Below are 23689 nucleotides of genomic sequence, written 5' to 3' on the forward strand. Positions count from 1 at the left end.
AAACCCAGAAGGTCAGGATACCGAAAACCGCTCAATTTCCATCTAGAAATCCTACATGGTTGGTGAGGGGCTGCCATTAACCTACTTAAAAGTGCAGAACGGACAAATGTCCCAATTCTCCACTGAGTATCACTGGCTTTTCCAGAGACCCTAGGCAGTCAGCACTGCCCCCAAGACCAGCCATCGCGCGAAGCCGCTCCACTCAGCAGCGGCGCTCCCCAAGGAGAGGCGAGAGAACGAGAAGGGGGCAAGGATCTAAATGATAAATTCCGCTGTTGTGAGCGGTTTGCCTCTTGCAGGAAGGTTAATCTAATATCTGTCTCCTAAGACGCGCTACACACACACATACGCGTGCATACGGACATTACATAAAGTTCGTATGTAGAAAAGAACGAAAATCTTAGTCACTTTCTCACAGAGAATATATCAAAAGTAATGAAAATGTAAGACGCTTGAACAAAACGATTCTCAAAAAAACCGTGTGAAAGTGCTACTTCTCAACTTTTGAAACTGCAGAAACAGCTTCACTAAAAGTGCCTGCCAGGGTGCTTGCTTCGAATTCCCTCAATCTGTTAAGGTTGAAAATCACGAATTACAAAGCATATAGAATATGAATTCAAATGGGATATTACCTAAATGTTTCCTGTAAAGTCTCCCCAAAGGGAGACATTCTTCGCAATCCTGGATTTGAAACACGATACAACGTTATACATAACGTGGGGATCGGATACAACCATTCATTTGTCGGTAGCAAGGGCGCATCATAATCCCTTCCACTTCTCCCCTCAAATGCATACAGTCAAGTGCGTCACAATAACAGTCGGGGAGAGGCAATAAAAAGTCAGGTTCTCTGCGGCCGCTAGGCCTCGGCCCTCCGGGCGGAGATCCCTCGCGCCGACACCGCCCTCAGCCCCCGCCCGGCCGGCCTCGGGAGACGTGGCCAAGTTGGCCTTCCCTGGCGCAGAACACACCCAGTCTGCGACCGTCCTGCACAAAGCCGAGCCTTCCCGAGGCTGCGGGAACACAGAGGGCTGAGCTGGCTTCTGTTGCGATTACAAGGGGGTGGCTAAGGAGCAAACTGTGACAATGTCAGCTTTCAGCCTGTCGGGACTGCCTGGGCCAGACCCACGCACAGCCCTGTCTTTCATTTCACTGCTCTCGATCCTCCGATAAGCCCCCGGGGCTCGCGGACTCTGGGCTTCGGCCTCTGCCCAGCGGAGTCGGGGTCCACCTCGGTTGTACAAGGTTTTTCTTTGGAAAGGGAGAGGCAGTCGATCTGAAGCACCACTTTAAAGGCTCATCAATCTTAATCTAGGTTGCTCAAGTAATTACGCCCGAATCTCTTGTACGATTACAAGTGGATTTGGGTTTCTATTCCCCAGGCCCTCCTTTGTGTTTATTGGAGGGTCTGTGCGCGCGCTTGGCGGCGCCTCCTGCCTTCCGCGCCCTCCTCCGAATCCCCCAACGCTCGGGCCGGTTCGAACCGCTCCCTTAACCCTTAAGCAACCAGGACGCTCCCTTGGATGCCAGTTTTCCTATTTTCTCTCTGAAGAAATCTATGCGGTTTACTCTTGATTGGGGCAAGGTGAGATAGGTGATTTGGTTCACACTGGAAACAAAGTTATACATTTTTAGGCATTGCTAAAAACCTCAAAAAAGTCTCCATTCTAAAGACAGAGGACTATCAAGATTTATAAGAGGTTTCTGGCATTTGGAGACAAATAATGGTCAAAAACACTAAAAATGGCGAATTACTTCTTTCTCCTAAAAAGTAATGTAACGTATCCAAATTGAGAACATGAGAAAAAAGATCATGAAACATCAAAACCGTACCCATTGATTTACTGAAATACATTACAATTTTTAAGGACAGGATCCCTGAACTTTCCATGGGGAGCACATCTTCTCTACTTATTCCTCTGCGTTTCTGAAAGGAGACGGCTTCCTTTAGATTTTACTTCAATATCGTTCTGTTGTGGAGATTTTCTGGGCGTTTATAAAAGGGCTTCGAACTGGTCTTTAAGAAAGACACATCATGAAATATTCAGCATTAATAGTGTGTCATTTTTACCCTCGTCCTTTGGAAATCTCCAATTACAACTTCCAATTCCATAGTATGTTTAAGGAGCACTGAATCTTTTTGTTGTAGTCTTCAGGGAGCAAACCAGCCGCAGAGAGAATACCGAGTTAATCCACTACAGCAATAGAGAGAGGGGATTATGTTTTAATCCCCTTTGGGGGAGCCTTTGGATTTTAGGGATCCGATATTAAAATGTTTACACAAGGCACAATCATAAGCCAGCAGATCTTCCATATGGTACTTGGTTATTTGAAAACCTCGGATCTCTTTCCAAATAAAAGTAGTTTATAAAGAACAGCATCTCTGAATGACGGTGAGATGGTGATCTAGCTGATTCTGTTCTAGAAGATAACTTAAGTAACTACAAATTTAACTTCCTAAACTTTGCTTGGTATAGTGAGTTGAGGAATGACTAAATATATTCATCCCAATCACTACCGTAGCAATAAAAGAATAAATTATAAGGTCCTCAGCATACATAGAAGTATTGGTATTAAATGTTAAACAAATGGATAAGACAAAACCTCTTCTTATTGCATTGATGCATATAATAATTTAAAATTCCACCATCTAAAGTGGTAATTAAAAGGAAAATACAAATGTTATTTACTTTTTACAACTGGCAATATAATGCTTAAAAAATACTGTTCCAATACTATTTTTGAAAGAAGGATAGGGGTATTACTTCCCATTTATCTAATCTAAAATGTGAACTAGAACAAAAACCACCTAGCATAATGAATCTTTAAAATAATAACTTCTCTTTAGAGCCATAAGATCTTTAACCAGTTGAGACGGTAAACCTCGTCATGGACCTAGGTAGAAAGTACACGTTTTATATTAAAAAAGAAACCATTTATCAAATACACTTTAAAAGTAGAATGTTAAAATACTTGTGGGTTTATATTATCCTGATGAAAATCAAAATTTCAAGCCCAGAAATCTTAATAATACACTGAGATTTTGGTAAAACTTTACAATTTACAGAATTCTTTTTTGTTTTTTGAGATGGAGTCTTGCTCTGTCGCCCAGGCTGGAGTGCAATGGCTCAATCTCTGGCTCACAGCAACTTCCGCCTCCCGAGCTCAAGCGATTCTCCTGCCTCAGCCTCCTGAGGAGCTGGGAGTACAGGTGCATGCCACTGTGCCCAGCTAATTTTTCTATTTTTAGTAGAGACAGGGTTTCACCATGTTGTCCAGGCTGGTCTTGAACTCCTGACTTCAGGTGATCTACCCAGCTTGGCCTCCCAAAGTCCCGGGATTACAGGCATGAGCCACTGTGCACGGCCACAAAACTCGTTCGTATTTTTACAGAACTAATAGTCCAATATTCACAAATTTTAAGTTACTGGATGTGTCAATGCTTTCTTGCCAAAGACCACCAAGAACATATCTGTAGTTGAACAAGTGGGTTTTATTATTCATTGCAGTGAGAGAAACTGACAACAATAAGAACCATGGGGTGACTTGGGGGGTGTTAAAAGACTCATTGTAGGATCTGGATTTTACTTGTGATTTTAGGAAGGGTTCAGGAAAGCAGAGCTTTGCTCTGGATTGGGCTCTGTCAGGCATCAGAAATAATTCTATGATTAAGTATTTCAATCAATTTTATCTAGAGGGAGGGAAGACTAAACGTATGCTAAAGCTCTAATTCAAAAGATGTAGCAGTCACTCATATTAGCCAAAAGAGGGGAATGTCTGGAACTTTTGGGGTATGCACAGTGATCTTGCTTTTGTCTGTGTTTAGTCAAAATTACAAAGTTGGTTTTTGTCTCACATCATCATCATACAGCCCTGTATGAAGTTGGTGCTCTGTGAGGCTGTTTATGTCCAACAAGGGAACATCATGGCCTAGCAGTGAGCTCCAGGCCAGTTCTCAAAAAGAATGAGGCCTAGATATAGGCAGACCAGTTCCCAGAGGTCAGAGGCTGCTTTTTCTTTTTCTCAACTGCAGGGATTAATCATTTTCAGGGGGGCGGGGGACGGCAGGGTAAATTAATCATTCTCAGGAGGGGGGAAAATACATTCTAGTGATTAAAAGGCATCGATGGCTATTAAATTTCCTAATAATGATAAGCTTCTTTACAACTTTCAATGTAAAGCACAGCAAAGACTATGCATGGAAAAAGAGTTGCAGTTTAATTAAAACTGGAATTGCTAGAATTATTTGATGACTTTTAATTGGTAAACTATATTTAGGGTACATAAAATTATAATGTATTTTAGAATCACTTGAATATTTCCTAACCTTAGTTTAATTTATTGTTAAAGTTGTATTAGCTATATGGATTTTCTTCATCCTCAATTACTTGGAAACTACATGCTCAATTTTCTTTTAGAACCTGTGAAACCTTGTTATTTTGGGATAATAAAAAATTGACTAATCTTAGTAGAATTATTAAACTTAAAATCCTGATGTTATTTAGAAGAACTAAAACTAATCTGAAATTCTTTATGTTCACTGTAAAATGATATTATTCCAAAGAAATTAAGACAAAAATATAAGGAGGGAGTAAATTTTTATAATTATTTTTATAATGTGGTATACTTTCTAGGGAAGTAATTCATAGCATGAGTGACTGAACATATCTAAGATATCTATCACTGCTTTGGACTCTTTTTTTTTTTTGAGATGGAGTCTTGCTCTGTCACCCAGGCTGGAGTGCAGTGGCGCGATCTCGGCTCACTGCAACCTCTGCCTCCTGGTTTAAGTGATTCTCCTGTCTCAGACCCCCAGGGAGCTGGGATTACAGGTGTACGCCACCATGCCCAGCTAATTTTTGTATTTTTAGTAGAGACGGGGTTTCACCAAGTTGGCCAGGCTGATCTTGAACTCGTGACCTCGTGATCCACCCACCTTGGCCTCCCAAAGTGCTGGGATTACAGGTCTGAGCCACTGCACCGGGCCATAGACTCATTATTTTTAAATATAGTACAGTCAATTTCCCTAAAACATTCTCCCCCATAGAAATAAAAGAATAAGATGTTTTAATCTCAAAACAAATTACTGAAGAATATAATAAAGTTGTAACTTTGTTTTGGAATCCTAGGAAAGCTTTAGGCATTATGAAAATGGAGGTATTTGTGTATGTGCCCGAGGGAGGGGCAAGTTCTAGAAAAAATACTGCAACAAATTTTAGATTTCCAAATTTTAGATATCCAGGATGGTTCTCTGGGTTTCAGGTGATTGACGCGTCTTAAGAATATATATATCATAACAGCAAAGTCTCTAGATAGTGCCTGTTTTATTTATATACAGAGAATACTGATAGTTGTCCAGATAAAATTTCAGAGTAATGATATTTTCAAATTTTCAATTTTTTTTTTATTTTTTTTATTTTTTATTTTTTTTAGGGCTGGGCATGGTGGCTCACACCTGTAATCCCAGCACTTTGACAGGCTAAGGTAGGAGGATGAGAGGCCAGGAGATTGAGACCAGCCTGGGCAATTAGCGAGATCTCATCTCTACAAAAAATTAAAAAAAAAAAATTAGCTGGGTTTGGTAGCACATGCCTATCGAGCTATCTACTTAGGAGGCTGAGGTGGGAGGATCCCTTGAGCCCTGGAAGTCGAGGCTGTAGGGAGCTATGACAGTGACACTGCACTCCAGCCCTGAACTTGTTTTTTGCATGGAAATAGTTGCAGAATGTTTTTGCTTGAATAAAATAAAAATATTTTAACAATTCATAGAATACTATGCCTCAAGGGTTATGAATTTAAACTTCAGTACTACTTCCTCCCCAACATATTCACAAAGACACAATGTACCCTCCCCTAAACTATCCATTATAAATATTCTATAAACTCAAATTTTACACAAAAGCTCACTGTTTTCAGGAATTGGCCTCTTGATGATCCTAGGTGACTTCTTGAGCATAATCTATCCTTCACACTAAGATGAATGATAACCGATTATCCCCACAGATCATAATTTCCTTAGATTATTATTGTATAAAATGAGACAGATGATAAAGAACACAAATGAGGTGTTTTGAGATTAGAATAAACCTACATCTGAAAAACTCAACTTAGCATAGTCTAAAACAGACATGGAAGGAATGGAGCCCTCTTATATGAACAACTGAATACTGCAATTTAGCATAGTATTTGTTCATCATGGTAGATCATCTATTTTTACGCTATTATCTAAAATCCCACCTTAATTGATTTATAATACATATTTTTAAAAAGTACTGAGAAAGACTCTGGTATGCTCTAACTTTAACCTACCATTTATGTTTACCAATTTATTTGTAGAGCAGGTAATTCTTTGTCACAAGGAATCAAAAAAAAAAAAAAATTGCTGCATTTTCTGCAAAGGCAGTGAGTGATTTCCTAGAAGAAAAAGCTTACAAAGCATATACACTATAGGTAAAATAGCACCGAGTTATTTTCCAGTACAAAAAGTACTAAACAACAGTGATAGTTTTAATGTTCAGTGTGAAAATTTGCTCTGCCTTTTGATTTAATAAGTGAGCCAGCTGAGATTTCCGTTTCTAGTTATATTACATTTAGTTCAACATATGGAATATATTTTTCACCTTCTGGAAGAGTACTGACTCTTTTATGGCACTGGGATATCATTTAATGATCGGGAAGAGTAAATTTCTACTAGACTAGGTGAGTGAATAAACCAGAGGATATGATTTAAATCTTTGCACCCCCAGGTTGGATTAAGTAGCTTGCCTTTATATTTCTATAGTTTCCTGGCCATATCTTTATGGCACTTATAATATATTAAATGTATGTGTTTAAAAGTCTGTTTCTCGAACTATTTGGCACAAGCTAATTGAAGACAGGGTTTATTATCTTGTCCACCTATCACGTATCTGTCATATAGTATGCAATCTATGTTTGTGGATTGAATATAGAAAATGATATATACCAGTGTTGCATTTATATGTCATAGTAAAAGCTCACTGAAATTAATATATTACATATTTTATGTTTTTTCTGAAATTGATTTCAAATTTTTCTTTATAAATATAAAAGATAACTGTGTTTTAGAGAAAACATAAATTTAAAAATATACTGAAAACCAACGAGAGTTATAATTTAATTGATCATTCTAGCTATATTACATGTGTACTATTATGGTTTTAAATGGCATAATTTTATGACAATCGTATTTTTCCTAGTGTATACTTTGCTCTCTCTTTGTAATTAAATATGTAGAGGCATATTTAACACAGCATTCATTCATTCATTCATTCATGTAGTCAACAAAAATTACTTAATGAGTAGTATATTGTTTTTGCATATAAGGAGAGAATACAGTGGTGTATAAGACATAAATTTTACCCACAAAGAGCTTATAGTATAAGGTAAAGAATACACAAAATAATTATGACATAAGGAAGAAAGGGTTAAACTAAGAATTGTGTAAAGTACTTTACGTGATTTATTTCTATTAACATTCCTGTGTGATAGCACTGCTATCATCTCCATTTTACACATAAGAAAATGAGACTGAGGGTTGGAGTGATTTAGAGGTCATACAACTAGTAAATGAGAGATAGGATTCAAATCTGGTGATCTGATTCCAAAGTCAGGGTATTTGTTATATATGTTGCCTCCCACCAAGAAAGGGACAGAAAAAAATTCTAGACATTCACAGAACAATCATGATTTCCAGCCTATTTTTGGTGGGGAGTGAGCAGCTGGAATAGAATGACGGCAGTGACATCTGTAGTGAGGTGTGATGGATAGGTAGAATTTGGACAGGTCGAGGTCTTGGAGAGCATTGTGAGCAAGGGGAATAGTTTGGACAAATACACCGTTGCAGGCGTAAATGAGCAGTAAATAAGTCTGGCCAGAGATTAGGGTGTGTAAGGGAAAGCAGTGTGAGATGAAACTGAAAAATCATACATATCCTTGAATGTCAGACTTTGTAGGTTAAGGAATCAAAGATTAGAGCTCAGAAATAATAATGCACAGCAGTGGGTTTTACCCTTTTTCTGGGTCACACATTCTCCTGAGAAGATAGATAAATATACGGATTTTTTTTTTCTAGAAAAGTTCACCTATATATTTGTTCATCCTGATTATATAATAAATGAATAATTCATATTTTCAAGAAAAATTAATTTTTTTCATTTGTCTTCCTCTATCTAAAGATTTTTCTGCATCTGCATTTATCCCTGTTTTTCAGCAGTTTCTGGAAACATATCTTTCCTCTTGTTTGAGCTAGTTACTTTCTCTGTCTGCATTTATCCTAAACTGTTTTTCAGCAGTTTCTGGAAATATGTCTTTCCTCTTGTTTGAGGTAGTTACCCTGTCTATCTGTGCTACTAGTCCTACCCTCCCCTGCCGCCTCTGCTCTCTTATTTCTATCTCCCTTCTTCCCTTCTTTGTTAAGCTCTAGGTATCCGTTTCCATCTCTTAGTTCCTCACTCCTACTCTCTCAATTTCAGTCCAACCTCTACTTAGGCCAAGCTATTTGGGAAATACTCATTAATTAGTAAGTTAAAAGCGTGAAAAAGTCCATCAATTTAAAAATTCTGCAACTTTTTCTTGTTTGTTTTTTTTGTGACAGAGTCTCACTGTGTTGCCCAGGCTGGAGTGTAGTGGTGCCATCTCACGGTAACCTCTGCCTTCCAGGCTCAAGGGATCTTCCCACCTCAGCCTCCTGAGTACCTGGGACCACAGACTTGCACCACCATACCTGGCTAATTTTTTAAATTTTTTCGTAGAGATGGGGTTTCGCCATGTTGCCCAGGCTGGTCTGGAACTCCTGAGCTCAAGCGATCCTCCCGCCTCACCCTCCAAAAGTGCTGGGATTATAGGCATGAGCCACCGCACCTGGCCTGCAACTTATTTTTAAACTCATAATTTTCCAAACACATTTAACTATAGAGTTTCTTTTTTCTCATTAGCATCTTTCAAAAGACCTGTGTTACAAGGAACATTAGTTTGAAAAGTGCTGAGCCAGAGTTCCTGACTCCTAAGCATAGGAGTCTTTCCTTTTCTCTTACCACTTTACTTCCTGCTTGGTATCCTATTACGGGGTTCTCAACCTTGTGCCACAGGGCATGTGATTTTGGCCTACTACTTCTCTCTTTATTTTCTCACTTCCCTTAGGTGATCTTACTGGTTTCCATTATGAACTCCATGCCCACCTTGGCTCTCAAATTTCAAACTTCTATTCTTTTGAAAATTTTGGAGGCCCAACAGATCGAGCATCTTCATCTCCCACCCACAGAAGACCTTGCATCTGCACACTCCCACACACAGTTAATAGCTTCTAAACCACCTCTCCTCTCAGGCCTGATTCCCCTCATTCTTACTCCCTGCACTAGTCAGTTATTACAGTCTTCCACAAATTACCTTCTATTTTTTTTTTTTGGTAGCTGTCCCATTCTCCCCTTTCCTGCGTGCCGTCAATTTACTTGAGGCTCTCATCACTGCTGCTTTGGAAAAGAGCCTCCTGGCCGGGCGCGGTGGCTCAAGCCTGTAATCCCAGCACTTTGGGAGGCCGAGACGGGTGGATCACGAGGTCAGGAGATCGAGACCATCCTGGCCTACACGGTGAAACCCCGTCTCTACTAAAAAAAAATACAAAAAAAAAAAAAAAACTAGCCGGGCGAGGTGGCGGGCGCCTGTAGTCCCAGCTACTTGGGAGGCTGAGGCAGGAGAATGGCGTAAACCCGGGAGGCGGAGCTTGCAGTGAGCCGAGATTGCGCCACTGCACTCCAGCCTGGGCGACAGAGCGAGACTCCGTCTCCAAAAAAAAAAAAAAAAAAAAAAAAAAAAAAAAAAAAAAAAAAGGAAAAGAGCCTCCTGTCAAGCTCTTATCTCAAGTCTGGGCATCCTAAAAACATATTCTACACAAGGGCCAGAGTGATTTTTTTTTAAAAAAAATCATCACTATCATGCTTAAAATCTTTCACAGTCTCACTGTGGCCTTCAGGATAAAATCAAGGTTCCTTACAGCACATAAAGTTCCCTCCCTGAGCTTGTCAGTTTCAGCTTCAGAGACTCCCTGCCTCACGCATTTTACCTAATTTAGAACTACTGTAGTTTCACACAGAAGTTAATCTTTTAGCATACGTTTCCCGCCTTCTGCAACAACTCTCTAAATAATTCTAAATGTTTAACTTATTTTTCAAGACTCAAGAAAGGAAATACCCATTCTAATAAAGGCTTTCCAGAATCCATGTTATTCTAGGACCATTTTTTTGTGTTGTAATGGTTTCCTTTCTATATTTAGGTTAACTATTTTTTTTTCATTATCTCTTCTCCTCTATAACTTCCTGGAGGGCAGAATTTTGATCATATGTATCTTTTTACTCCAAGAACTCACCATTATGTCTTACATAGAGTTGACATTCAATACTTGTATTTGTTTTGGTGGGATAACCACATTCACCTGAGTGAAGTTTGGATCTGACATCAGAGAATAAGGGCCCAACATGTCCTTCTAGGTCTTGTCCTTATTTTGTGTGATTCTTGACATTTTCTATTCTAATCTTCTATTCTAAGAGAAAACAATTGACTTGTTTTTATTGGACTGATGACTTGAACTGGTAGAACATATTCTACTAGAATAACTATTTGTAAATTAATTGCCATGTAAATACTTGTCCTTAGGGCTAATTGTTTAAGTATTTCTATAGCTGCTATTCTGGCTCTGCAACATCAAGTCACGGAAATAAACTAATTAAATAAAATATTTTCAGTATGCAGAAAGACATTGATCCTTCTGTGTAGCACTGCTCTAATTGTAGTGGCAAAATCACTTTTTAAACTTACGTTTGAGTAAATGGCAAAGTCTTTCAGAGAGAGGACCAGGACACACTTAGGTATGGCAGTGACAAGGTAATGAAGAGCTCACTCTTCCTGCTCTCCAAGTTGCTAACATCCATAATTCGGTACTAGGAAAATTGTCTTGTTATCTCGCATTTTCCCTCAAATGTGATCTAACAAGATGACCCATATATTTTCTCAGTAGGTGATCAATATCCTCATTCACACGCTTAAAACAATGATGAAAACTTAGTCACCTCCATATAGAAAAATATGGTCTCCTGGTAAGTTAGTTATTTATTGCCCTATTCTCCAGATTGGTAGAGAGTCTGACTATAAATTTGTAGAGGAATTAGTTTATGATAAATTCTCCATACAGAGAAAAAAGTAGGAAATCAAAATGGGTTTCAACTATTACACTGTATTAAGAAAGAACAGATCTTATGAGTATGGTTTGTGAAACACCTGACCATAAAAAGGGTGGCTTTTATTCTTAAAATTAACAAAAAATGCAAATTATATATGATTTATGGTTGATGTCTACTATTGTATAAATATGTTTGTTTGTCCCCTCCAAAACCCAGGTTGAAATTGAACCCTCAATGTGGCAGTATTGAGAAGTGGTGCCTTTAAGAGGTGACTGGGTCATTACGGCCCTGTCCTCATGAGTTAATTAATCCTTTTGTGGATTAATGAATTAATAGGTTATCATGGGAGTAGAACTCGTTGACTTCATAAGAAAAGAAACAGAGACCTGAGATAGCATGTGAGTGTAAATGTGATGCCAGGTGTGGCCTCAGGACCAGCAAGAAGGCCCGCACCACATGCAGCCCCTTGACCTTGCACTTTTCAGTCTCCATGACTATATAAAATAAGTTTATTTTCTTATAAATTATCCAGTTTCAGGTATCCTTTTATAAACAACAGAAAATGAACTAAGATAATGTCTAATAAGCATGGTTGAATTGTGTCTTTTTATTATATTTTTAATTTACACAGTTTGGTTATCAGGGATGTTGTTACAATTAAGAGTACCTTATAGTGTTTCATAGATGACAGAATCGTGGTTGAAGGGGAACATACGTTTATGGAAATAAAAGAAATATGGATTACAGTAAAATGTTTGCACACTCTAAAAGGACCTGTAGACTTTTTGAAAATAATGAAAAGAGGCAAAGAGGCTCAATATTCAAGATGAAGCTTTTATTTATTTTTATAACACCTTAACTGATTTAAAAATTAAGTTAGAAATTTAAATACTTTAGCTTTTATAAGAAATAGGCATGTATTAATGTTGTCTCTAAGAGCACTGTGAATTCTGTGTTTGAAGCTGAATGTGAATCCTTTGGGTATACTATTTATGACTGGGAAAGCAACTTCCTCATTCAAAGAGAGAAAAAAGACTCATAAAGACTCATAAGGCTTTTTCAACATCAAATAGCTTTCACTAAACAACATTTTGATGAGTTAAGTGTGAGTGAGTCAGGGACATATGGATTAAATTTCCCTTGAAATACACATGGGTTTAAAAATTAAGGGGAAAATCCCGAGCAAAACGTATTTTAGAGAATTCAGAATGTTTAAGAGATATTTGCCCCCTAAATACAAGTATCAGGTTGAATAACTTCTAGTTAGATTCTGTAACTAAAATGAAATAAAAATAAATACAGAGGAACCTTTAAAAAATACTAGTTTTGTTGGAGACAGAATGTTACATTCACCATATCAGCACTGCAATGCACAGAGTTAGGCTTAAGCAGACGAATTTGAGTCTATCTGCACCGAACATGCTCTCTCCCATAGTACGTATTCCAGTCAACAGTTACAACAAAATTTTCTGTGCTACTGGCTTAGACTCTTATTCTTTTTTAAAGAACATATTCTTAGACAAACTCTTAGCTTTCAGAATTCTGTAGTTTATTTTAATTACGTTTTCCCAGAATCTTGAGTTCTTTCTTCTCACATGCTGTATATTTTTGTTTTATTCTCCTTTCTAGCTCAGTTTGTAGGAAACATTCAATTTATATATAAACAACTTTGCCTCTGGTATCTGAATATTCGAAGTTAGGACACTGAAGGTCTAACTGTCAAGCTGATCATTTCAACTGTCTACTTTAATTTCTTAGGGAAGATACATTATCTGCCATAACTTCCTGGTTATTTGAGTTACCCAGAGGTAGTGGTAGCAGAGCTAATTCTCTTAAGGACTTTTTTTTCTATCACGATCTGAGTACCAATGTTCTATATATTTAGTAGATATTCAAAAGATGTTAATGGGTAAGTAAATGGGCAAGTGAATGTAGTCAAAAAGATGTTTAGGGAGGTAGAAATGGTCAGCCTTAAGAAAAATTCTACATAATGCTCCCTCTTCCACCTGCCAGCCCTGTTTTCACCACTGGATACCTGATTTTGTTTTGATCAAGTAGAACAACAGCTATAGAATATGTATAAAACCTAACCCAGTTTACAAGAAGAAAAACAGTTTGAAAATATATTGCCCTCTAAAAATCAGGGAAGGTACAACTGGGAACTGTCATGAGCAACAAAGTGGGTCATGAAGGAGATGACTGGCACTTCAGAGAGCCTTTTAATAGATCTCCTCCTTACTTCCGTATTTTTCTCATTCTTAATTTACATAATTACTTTTCTGAATTTTGGATTCTTGGTAAGTGTGTGTGTAAAGAAATATAAACCTACCATTATGAAAAACGCAAATTAAAAATAAATCCAACTCTTACACTTGAATACTTCTTCCCTGTGTTGCTATCTCCCTGTACTAATTACTTTAAAAAAAAAGTAAAAAAAAGTAGTATTACAATCCATTGGATATAGAACACCTTTTCTATTTGCTAAATTCTTTTTTTACAGTAACAGTACTTGTGGTATTTTGACGTTATAAATTGGAACTTACAGAAACATTTAGTTAAAATGACACATTTACCAGAAGCAGAAATGCAATAAAGATTAGCTTAACTTTAGGTGTTCCTATCCTGGAAAATTCAAGTGATGGCTGAATTGAAATTCAGCTTTTGGTATAATTAACTTATACCAAAAAACAAAAGACAAAACAAAACTTATTATGAGCTATTGAAATTATTTGAATAATTCAGTTAGTATGAGCAGACAGTCTGATAATTTGAGCCCCCAAATATTTATTTCAACAGCTCATAAGTTTTGGTTTGTCTTTTGTTTTTTGAATAAACGAATTCAATAATTATCTACACAATATTTTTAAGTGGGAACCTTTGAGGGCAAATAATTGTGTTAGGAGATTTCTTCACAGTTCAAAGCTACACGGTATATGAATGCTGTCTTTAAGGGTTCTAGTCTAAAAGGACAGAGAAAACATGGAAGAACATCTACAATGCAAGGCTTTATGTGGTATGTGTCTTAAGAATGATACAATCAATATGTTGTGGGGTGGCTATAATAAAGTACGACAGATAATAACATGTCTTGGGGAGGACATGGAGAAATCGAAACCCTCACATGCCGCTGATGAGAATTCAAAACGGTGCAGCCTCTTTGGTAAATAGTCTAAAAGTCAAACATGGAGTTATTATTTGACCCACCAATTCCCTTCCTATGAATATACCTAAGATAGATGAAAACATATGTCCACATGAAATCTTGTAAAATGTTTACAGCAGAATTATTCATAGTAGTGAAAAGGTGGAAACAACTTGAATGTCCATCAACTAATGAACTGATATATAAAATGTGGTGTATCCATACAATGGAATAAGTGCCATAAGAAGGACTACATGCGGCCGGGTACGGTGGCTCATGCCTGTGATCCCAGCACTCTGGGAGGCCGAGGCAGGTGGATCACGGTGTCAGGAGATTGAGACCATCCGGCTAACACGGTGAAAACCTATCTCTACTAAAAATACAAAAAAATTAGCTGGGCATTGTGGCAGGTGCCTGTAGTCCCAGCTTCTCAGGAGGCTGAGACAGAAGAATGCCGTGAACCCACGAGGCAGAGCTTGCAGTGCGTCAAGATCATGTGCCACTGTACTCCAGCCTAGGCAACAGAGTGAGACTCCATCTCAAAAAAAAAAAAAAAAAAAAAAAGGACTACATGACAAAATATGGAAAGGGCTTGATGACACCATGCTAAGTGAAAGAAGGCAGACATTAAAGACTATCTATGATTTCATTTGTATAAAATGTCCAGAATAAGCAAATCTATAGAGACAGAAAGTAGATTAGTGGTTGTCCAGGACTGCAAAGGAGGGAACAGGAAAATTGGTGAAGAAAGGCAAATGGTAACAAGGTTTCTATCTGAAGTGATGAAATATTTTAAAATTGATTTTGGTAAGAGTTGCATAACCCTGTGAATGAATATACTAAAAAATCACTAAATTGTACAATGTAAAAGGTTCAATTATATGATATGTGAATTATATCTCAATAATGCTACTTCCAAAAAAATGCTAATAAAAATATTATGGAGATGATATGATTGGCCAGTGAATATTTCACCAGTGTTTTAAATGGGTCTTAAAAATGGGTAGGGTTTTTAACAGGAGGAGATGGGAGAGGGAGTGGAACAGAGAAATAGGAAGGATATTTCAGGTGAAAAGTTTGCACATTAGTTTGGGCCTATATATATATATATATATATATCACCTAATAACAATATATATATGTTGCTATTACTAACAGCATATGTATATGCAAACAAAAAATACAATTATTACAATTTACAGAACTGATCATACAGCATAAAGAACCACCATTATCACTAACTCAGAATCCCCTAACTTAGTAAAATCACTAACTTTCGGAAGAAACAATAAGAAACCTATATAAATTCCAATTCCATTACGTAAAATATTTCTATTGTCACTCAGCATGTGTGACAGAACTACCATTCTAAAAGAAATGAAACACCTTTCATTGGTGGGATGTCATTTTTTCAATTTAATTAAATCTTTCACTTATCAATTTATATACATTTGAGTTAATCTTGAATTTCAGTTACTCAATAGTTATTTGAAGAAACAACTTGCTAACGTTCAAATTAAAATAGGTAATCAAGATTTTATATTAAAATTCATTGAATTATACCAATTTCAATGTTTTCAGTAAAAAAGTAAATTGAAATCTTTAGTCACATATGGGATTTAGGTACTAATTCACTTTGGCGAATCACTACAAACTAAAAATGCAATTAAAGTAAATTAAGTTAGGTTTTATTAATATAATAATTACTTTATTGGCATACTTCTATATTATAATCATATTAGCCATTTGCTACAGTAATACATAATAAATTGGGTAATTAGTAGTCACACACATTTAACTTGCCTCTTGAGACGAACAGCTTAGGAAGAAAGGGAACTAAAAGTGAAACAGAAAATTGTATGACATTTAAAGCTTTAGAATTTTGTGGAACATTTTGTCTTCATTACAACTAGAAAACTCCAAACAAAATGGAGAAAACATAAGAAAAGGTCAACATTTAAGTAAAATTGTACTAAAAGCAGTCTATTTATCATATTGTTTTTAACTTACCAGATTGATTTGGACCACACATAGACTATCTATAAGCAAAACTAAAATGAATTATTATACATATTCATATACTTCCAGTGTAATGGAACCAGTGTAAAAATTGAGTTATAAACAGAAGATGTCATTTTTACATCATTTTAGAAGAATCTTTAATGATATATACCTACACACACACTCACACACACATATTCAAATGTACTATTTGGTATATTTTAGTTTAAACCATATACTATGCATTTGTAAGGAAATACATTAGTTTGCATACTTCTTAACGTTATGCAAGTTACTTAATCTCTTGACCTGTTTATCTTTATTTCTAAAATTGGTGGTAATCATTTCTACCTTATTGGGTTGTTGTTTAGATTAAGTGGGTTACTGCCCACAAATCTGTCTGAACGCCTATCCTAACCCTAGGTCTCTTTTTTATTTAGAAAAGCTCACCATATCCATTTGTCAATATTTTCAGCTATAAGGAAAATAGTTTTAAAAACATGAAAATGTAAATGTACTCAAGAGTAACTGCTATTAAACAGTTCTCAACAGGCAGAAAATACAGACTTTCCTTTCACAGAAAATGTTAAATCTATAATAGCAGCATCATTTATACACAGAAAAAAGCTGGTTTTGATGTCTGGCTCCTAGCACTTCATGCCAGCTATTCTTCTTTCTCTCTCTCTTTTTTTTAATAAACAGAAATTGATCCTACCTTTTGAATTAAAAAAAAAAAAAGAATTAATCTTAACTAAATTAGTACTTTTCTCTAAGTTTTCTCTACTAATTAGCATACTTTCTTCTATTTGAATTTACCTTAGTATTACATATTGGCAAATCATAATGCATATCTGCTTATCTGTATGCCTATGTCAACAAAACAGGGTTTTGTAAATAACAGGAAAATGTAGTATGTTAATCAGCAGATTTAGGTTTCCCTTTACAACTATAAAAATGATGTATTCTTTCATATATATTCTAAAAATCTAAGAACTGTAATTACTTTTATATTTGTGAAAGCACATTTCTTATACTAGTAATATGCAAGCCATTTCATTAAGTTGTCATGAAAAGATAAACCTGTAATTTTTATCTCAGAGACTGAAATAGGCACTTTTTACTTTATGTATTTCTGAGATAGCAAACAAATATGAGATTATCTTAATGTTATATACAGATTTTAGGATTTCCTGGGTTTGTATTTTTTTATTTTTATGTTTATTTATTTATTTATTTTGAGATGGAGTTTCGCTCTGTCGCCCAGGCTGGAGTGCAGTGGCATGATCTCTGCTCGCTGCAAGCTCCACCTCCTGGGTTCATGCCATTTTCCTGCCTCAGCCTCCCGAGTAGCTGGGACTACAGGCGCCCACCACCACGCCCGGCTAGTTTCTTGTATTTTTAGTAGAGACGGGGTTTCACCGTGTTAGCCAGGATGGTCTCGATCTCTTGACCCTGTGATCCGTCCAGGTTGACCTCCCAAAGTGCTGGGAATAAAGGCGTGAACCACTGTGCCCCGCCTGGGTTTTAATTTGGATTTAAGTCTCCTGTAAGGGTGACATTTTCTTTAGGCAGCGTAGCTCTGTCAGGCTACTTAGAATGACATGTTATGAGTAAGACAGACATTATTATTAATGTCTTACCAAATTTTAATTTCTGCAACAGAGATAACCATGATTTGGACAATAATTTCTTAGGGCAAAAACAGTTACGTATTGATGTAACTGTATCTTTAACCAATAGCTGATTTCTTAAACTTAAGAATTCTGCCTTGTAATAAAGTTCTAAAAGTGAATTTTATGTAACCTTGTAACTATTATGTTAGTCTAGATTAATAGGCTTCAGTATTTACAAAATGAATCTATTCTTATAAAATATGCAGAATATTTCTTTGGTCCTTCACAAAACATCCATCCCTTACTTCTTTTCCACTGCATTCAAGGTTCAGAGTATATTTGTGGACTGCTGTTTTTAAAATGAACTCTACAGAGTAGGCAGAGGATCTATACTTTACGACAGTTGTAACACACAAGGATCCTGCTAGAAGAGTATGAGTTAGGACCAGGTATATTACAGATAGGAACAGGTGTGCTCAATGACAAATCTGTTAAAAGAAATTAGAGGAGTCTTGATTCAGTGAATTGGTCGGAAGCCATATAATTTGATTTTAAAAAGTTTATTTCAAGCATATTTTCACTGTTCTTTAGGTGTTTGAACTTAACTTTTTTGGGGGCTTTTTTCTTATAAACATAAATTAATATTAATAATTAGCTACCATTAAAGAAGAGAAATATAAAAAGGTTATTAGTCTTCGCTGAATTGTGCCACTGGCATTACTGGGCAGTCTTACAATACATTTCAAGGGACTATACAAATCTGTATTAACTAATTAATTATCTTCAGTAGGAACAAAGGACCAGGGAGTCAATCTGAACTGTACAATTATTAAACATCTCTGCTAGCATATATGAATAGGAAAGACAACACATAATATAAAAGGGTCAGAAATAACATTTGTGAATTTTCTATATTCTTTAAGATGAAGAATGAGACCAGCAGAAAAGAAAACACATCTGTGGGCAAACAGAATCAATGACCTTCATTAGCTTAAATTTCCAAATGGCCTCAGATAAAACTCTCTGAGCTACTAAAACAAACCACGGAAACAACAAAACCTTGCCGGGCGCGGTGGCTCAAGCCTGTAATCCCAGCACTTTGGGAGGCCGAGACGGGCGGATCACGAGGTCAGGAGATCGAGACCATCCTGGCTAACACAGGTGAAACCCCGTCTCCTACTAAAAAACACAAAAAAATTAGCCGGGCGAGGTGGCGGGCGCCTGTAGTCCCTGCTATTCGGGAGGCTGAGGCAGGAGAATGGCGTAAACCCGGGAGGCGGAGCTTGCAGTGAGCTGAGATCCGGCCACTGCACTCCAGCCTGGGCGACAGAGCGAGACTCCATCTCAAAACAAAACAAAACAAAACCAAAACTTGAACATTTACTTAAGAATTTGAGGCAAACATTTGGTCATAGACTTAAGAGTACATTTAAATAAAAAAAAATAGTTTTTATAATACAGAAATGTTAATAATGTAGAAATAGCTAGGAACTAGCATTAGAGTAAACTTATTAAATATTTTCTTTCTTAATCTAGAAGAGGGAGAATAATGTGCTATCTCCAGTTTACAATTAACAGTAACATCTTCTCTTTAAAGATGAAAAGAGAACTCTTTCAACCAGTAGAAATAAATCACTAGAGACTTTCATAAAGCCATGCCAGATAATTTTCAGTTTCTTGCAACAAGAGTGATTTTGTGTCAAGAATTATAAATAGAAGTCCACCTCTCTATTGCCACCTGCCACCTCAACCTTGTGTGGGCTGCAAGTACAGAACTAAGACTCAGCTACTTTTTGAGACTCTGAGGCAGGAGTTTTTAAGGTGAGGTTGGGGATATAATTCCATGGACTGGTTTTCAGGGGTCAGTGATCACTATGACATTGTGTACAGAACTGTATGTGCCTCTTCATGAAGACATTTGCTTTCATCAGATCCTCAAAGTGGCTTAAAACCCAAAAAAGGTTATGGGTGAATACGCTAAGATATCCACACCCCATCTGGTCACTGTCGAATCACATCCAGAATTGATCTCAAGACATATATCACGACAAGATAAAACTGAGGCAGTAGGGGAAAGAATATCTGCTGGTGGCTTAGCAATGTGAGGCTACAGAACAAAACAGGAGTGGAGAAAGACATTCTTTAGAGTGACAAATGGGAGGAAACGGCAAATTCAATTGGCACCTGGGTGAAGGACCTATTGGCTCTTAAGAGTGTTGGAGATACATGTAAATCAAAGAGCCTGTCATCCTATCCCACTTCCCAATTATAATACAGACACTCAGATGTGAATAACTGATACTATTATTATTTCTTCTATATAAAAAGTTGCTCTTCATTACCTAGAAATTTGATGATATTCATTTATTGCCAGTAACATACACATTACTTTGGGGTCTTGTCTTCAATATTAGAAATGAGATAAAGTAACTTTTTAACATTCGTGTGATTGAGCATTGTTACAACCATTGGCACTCATTCATTTACTAGGAGACAGATTTTGAATTCAGTAGCTTTGTGTTTATTTACAACAAATAGGAAAAACGTATTTTAAAATTTACCTGCAAGGTTGTCGATTTCTTTCTCCTGTAGCAGACTGACTGCATCATCGTCTCCTTCTAGCATAAGTTCTGTCTCTGCATTCTGGTTCACTATTGCTTGACTTCTGAATGTTTTCTTTGACTTTACTACATCTTCTTCCGTGCCTAATCACAATGAAAATATAATAATTTAGGTTATTATGATTGTTTCTGCTTATAGTAGGTATTATAAATAATTGATTGCTTTATGATAATTATATGTTGCGTTTACATATTACTTTACAATTATAGAACATTGTAACCTTCTTTACCTTGTTTGGTTTTCTGTGAGAAACATGGGGTGTGAGGAGCTGTAATCATCCACCCTTATTTTAAAGATGAGGAAACAGGCAGAGGAAGCTACATGCATTTTGGAGGAACCCAGCAATTGCTAATGTTAGAGAAAAGAACTCTACCATGTCTTAGCATTGGAAGATCCAAGTCTTAGGGCTCTAAGATCAGTGCATGTTGCACAAAAAGTCTGTACTTCACCCCAAATTTATTTTCTTAAAATCACACTATTTTACATAATCACACTTTGTCTTAATTAGCTAATCAATTGCTAATTAGCTAATTAGCAGATCATTTTTGAAAGTGGATGAGACAGGTATGCAGAAAACAAGAAACCATTCACATGTGAGGGGAAAAATGATTATCATTGGAAAGTTATAGGAAGGCGGAGTTAGAAATGATGGAGACATAAAAGCTTCTTCATAATATCTATTTCTTTAGCAATTAGTGAAGTAAATACTTGTTTTTCTGAAATGATAGCCTTATTTTGCTATATACAATAACACAAAAAGCTGGCCGGGCTCAGTGGCTCACGCCTGTAATCCCAGCACTTTGGAAGGCCGAGGCAGGCGGATCACAAGGTCAGGAGATGGAGACCATCCTGGCTAACACGGTGAAACCCCATCTCTACTAAAAATACAAAAACTAGTCCGGCAAGGTGGCGGGCGCCTGTAGTCCCAGCTACTCGGGAGGCTGAGGCAGGAGAACGGCGTGAACCCGGGAGGCGGAGCTTGCAGTGAACCCAGATCGCGCCACTGCATTCCAGCCGGGGCGAAAGAGTGAGATTCCGTCTCAAACAACAAACAAACAAACAAACAAACAAACACACACACCCCCCAAAAGCCAAAACCAAAACACATGAAAACAAGCAGAAAAACTGAAATATTGGAAACATTGCAAGATTTGACCTGGCATTAATGTATAAGTTAGAAATGAATGCATCTGAATCCCTCAAGAATTTGACTGCTTAACAAATATTTTCATAGTTACATTCAGACACCTGCTTTGGCAGGTGACAATATGAAATTATCTGAACTGAAAGCAACTTTTATACATGCATACACCACCCACACCCACACAAACACCACACACATGAAATACTTTTATTTTATATCACTTGAAGCTGAAATTCAGTTCAGAAGAAAGCATTGTAATTTACTGTGAGCTGTATTAGGATATAGTCTCCAAGGAGCAGCATTAACTAGGAAAATGTCTTCATATGTCATTTGGTGTGGTGGATATATTCCTGGAAATGGGAGCCTTATAAATCAGTCCTATATGGTGTCGTATTATATTTTTAGGGGACATTATGGTGTTGGAACATAGACAATGGCTCTCCAAAGGATGTCATGCCTTTGGTCGAAAGTTTACAATACTTTTGGTCAATTCACCCAGGCCTATACCATAGAACTTCCAACAGTCCATTACTGCCTACTGATGTTTGCTCAACCATTGTGCTGTTGTTGTTTGAGACAGGGTCTTATTCTGTCACCCAGGCTGGAGTACAGCGGCATGATCACAGCTCACTGCAGCATCGACCTCCCAGGCTCAAGCAATCATTCTACCTCAGCTTCCTGAGTAGGTGGGACCACAGACGCATACCACAGACGCATTCCACAATGCCTGGCTACTTTTGTTTTTGGTAGAGATGGGCTCTTACTATATTCTCAGGCTGGGCTTGAACTCCTGGGCTCAAGTGATCCTCTCACCTTGGCCTCCCAAAGTGCCGGGATTATATGCATAAGCCACTGTGCCCAGCCTCAACCATTTTCTTGCAACTACATCTGGCTGTCATACAACTTGCACTGTAAAATAGTTAGCTTTTTTCCTTTTTCTCTTTGCATTTTGCATACTTCTTTTTCTCGTGAATATAGGCCAATTCTGTTTGCTAAAATATGAAAAAAATTGACTCAAAGGCCACCAGAGTAAAAACACATGTTGAGGAACATAGTCACATCACAATACCATTACAGAGTGTCACTGGCTGAGAGGTATAGTCTTGCATCCTAGCTCCTACTGGATAACCACATTTACAGCACATGGTTAATACATACCATAAATGTATAAAGTAATAGATTGTTAAATAGATATTTTGATAAATACTTCAGAGATAAATAGTATTACAAATCAATGCTACATTGGAGGGGAGGGGAATTAAATGGGTTCCATGTGTATTGTTCTTTCACTGGCCCACAGATAATTATTATTTCTGGAATAAAAGATTGGGGATAGATCACTGAATGCTTCAGAACCTTATCTTAATTCTATTTGATTTTTGGTGATATAAAGCCAGCAAAAGAGTAATCTTCTGAGGGTAGCTATCTTTATAACTTGTTTGCTTCCTGGGCAAACAGAAATACAGAGCTTGCATCATTTGAGAACAAAAGAGGCAAATCCAATGATTAATAATTCAGAAATCTCTCCTGAGGTCTTCTTAGCTATATTTCTGGACTTTGCCTGAATACTATTAACTGAATATTTCTCTTACTGAGCTAATTGTCTCTTGCTCCTTCTCCTCCTCGTATTTTGGTCAACCATGTACTTTAGCAGAAACCTAGGAATTCATCCTGCATGGTGACTGCCACGGCCCTAGTTCAGGCCATCACTGTTTTTGGTCTAGAGGGTGTCAAAAGTTGCCTTACTCACACCACCTTCCATATTTTTGTCAGAGTGATTTTTATAAAACACAAATAAGTTGAGGATATTTTCCTATTAAAATTATTCATTAACTCCTCCCAATCAAGTACACCTAAAGCAAGACTTAGACTGGAGGATAAAATCCAAACTTCTTAGCACGGCTTACCAAGGCCTTTTATCCTCTCATTACCAGTTCTGTGTCTTCACCACACCCTTCTCAGCAATACTGGACCA

At 37.1% G+C, this 23689-nt stretch overlaps 1 protein-coding gene across 4 annotated transcripts in view; it reads right to left on the reverse strand.

The window, feature by feature from the left end:
• The window catches only part of NBEA (neurobeachin), a 774301-nt gene that overhangs the window by 214809 nt on the left and 535803 nt on the right, over positions 1-23689 (reverse strand). For all 4 annotated transcript variants that reach the window (XM_030922219.1, XM_030922217.1, XM_030922221.1 and 1 more), the window contains exon 40: positions 20510-20653. In XM_030922219.1, the coding sequence (XP_030778079.1) occupies positions 20510-20653 (144 nt within the window). The remainder of the gene's footprint in view (positions 1-20509; positions 20654-23689) is intronic.

The sequence above is a fragment of the Rhinopithecus roxellana genome, chromosome 18 (genome assembly GCF_007565055.1).
Source record: "Rhinopithecus roxellana isolate Shanxi Qingling chromosome 18, ASM756505v1, whole genome shotgun sequence".
Taxonomy (NCBI): Eukaryota; Metazoa; Chordata; class Mammalia; order Primates; family Cercopithecidae; genus Rhinopithecus; species Rhinopithecus roxellana.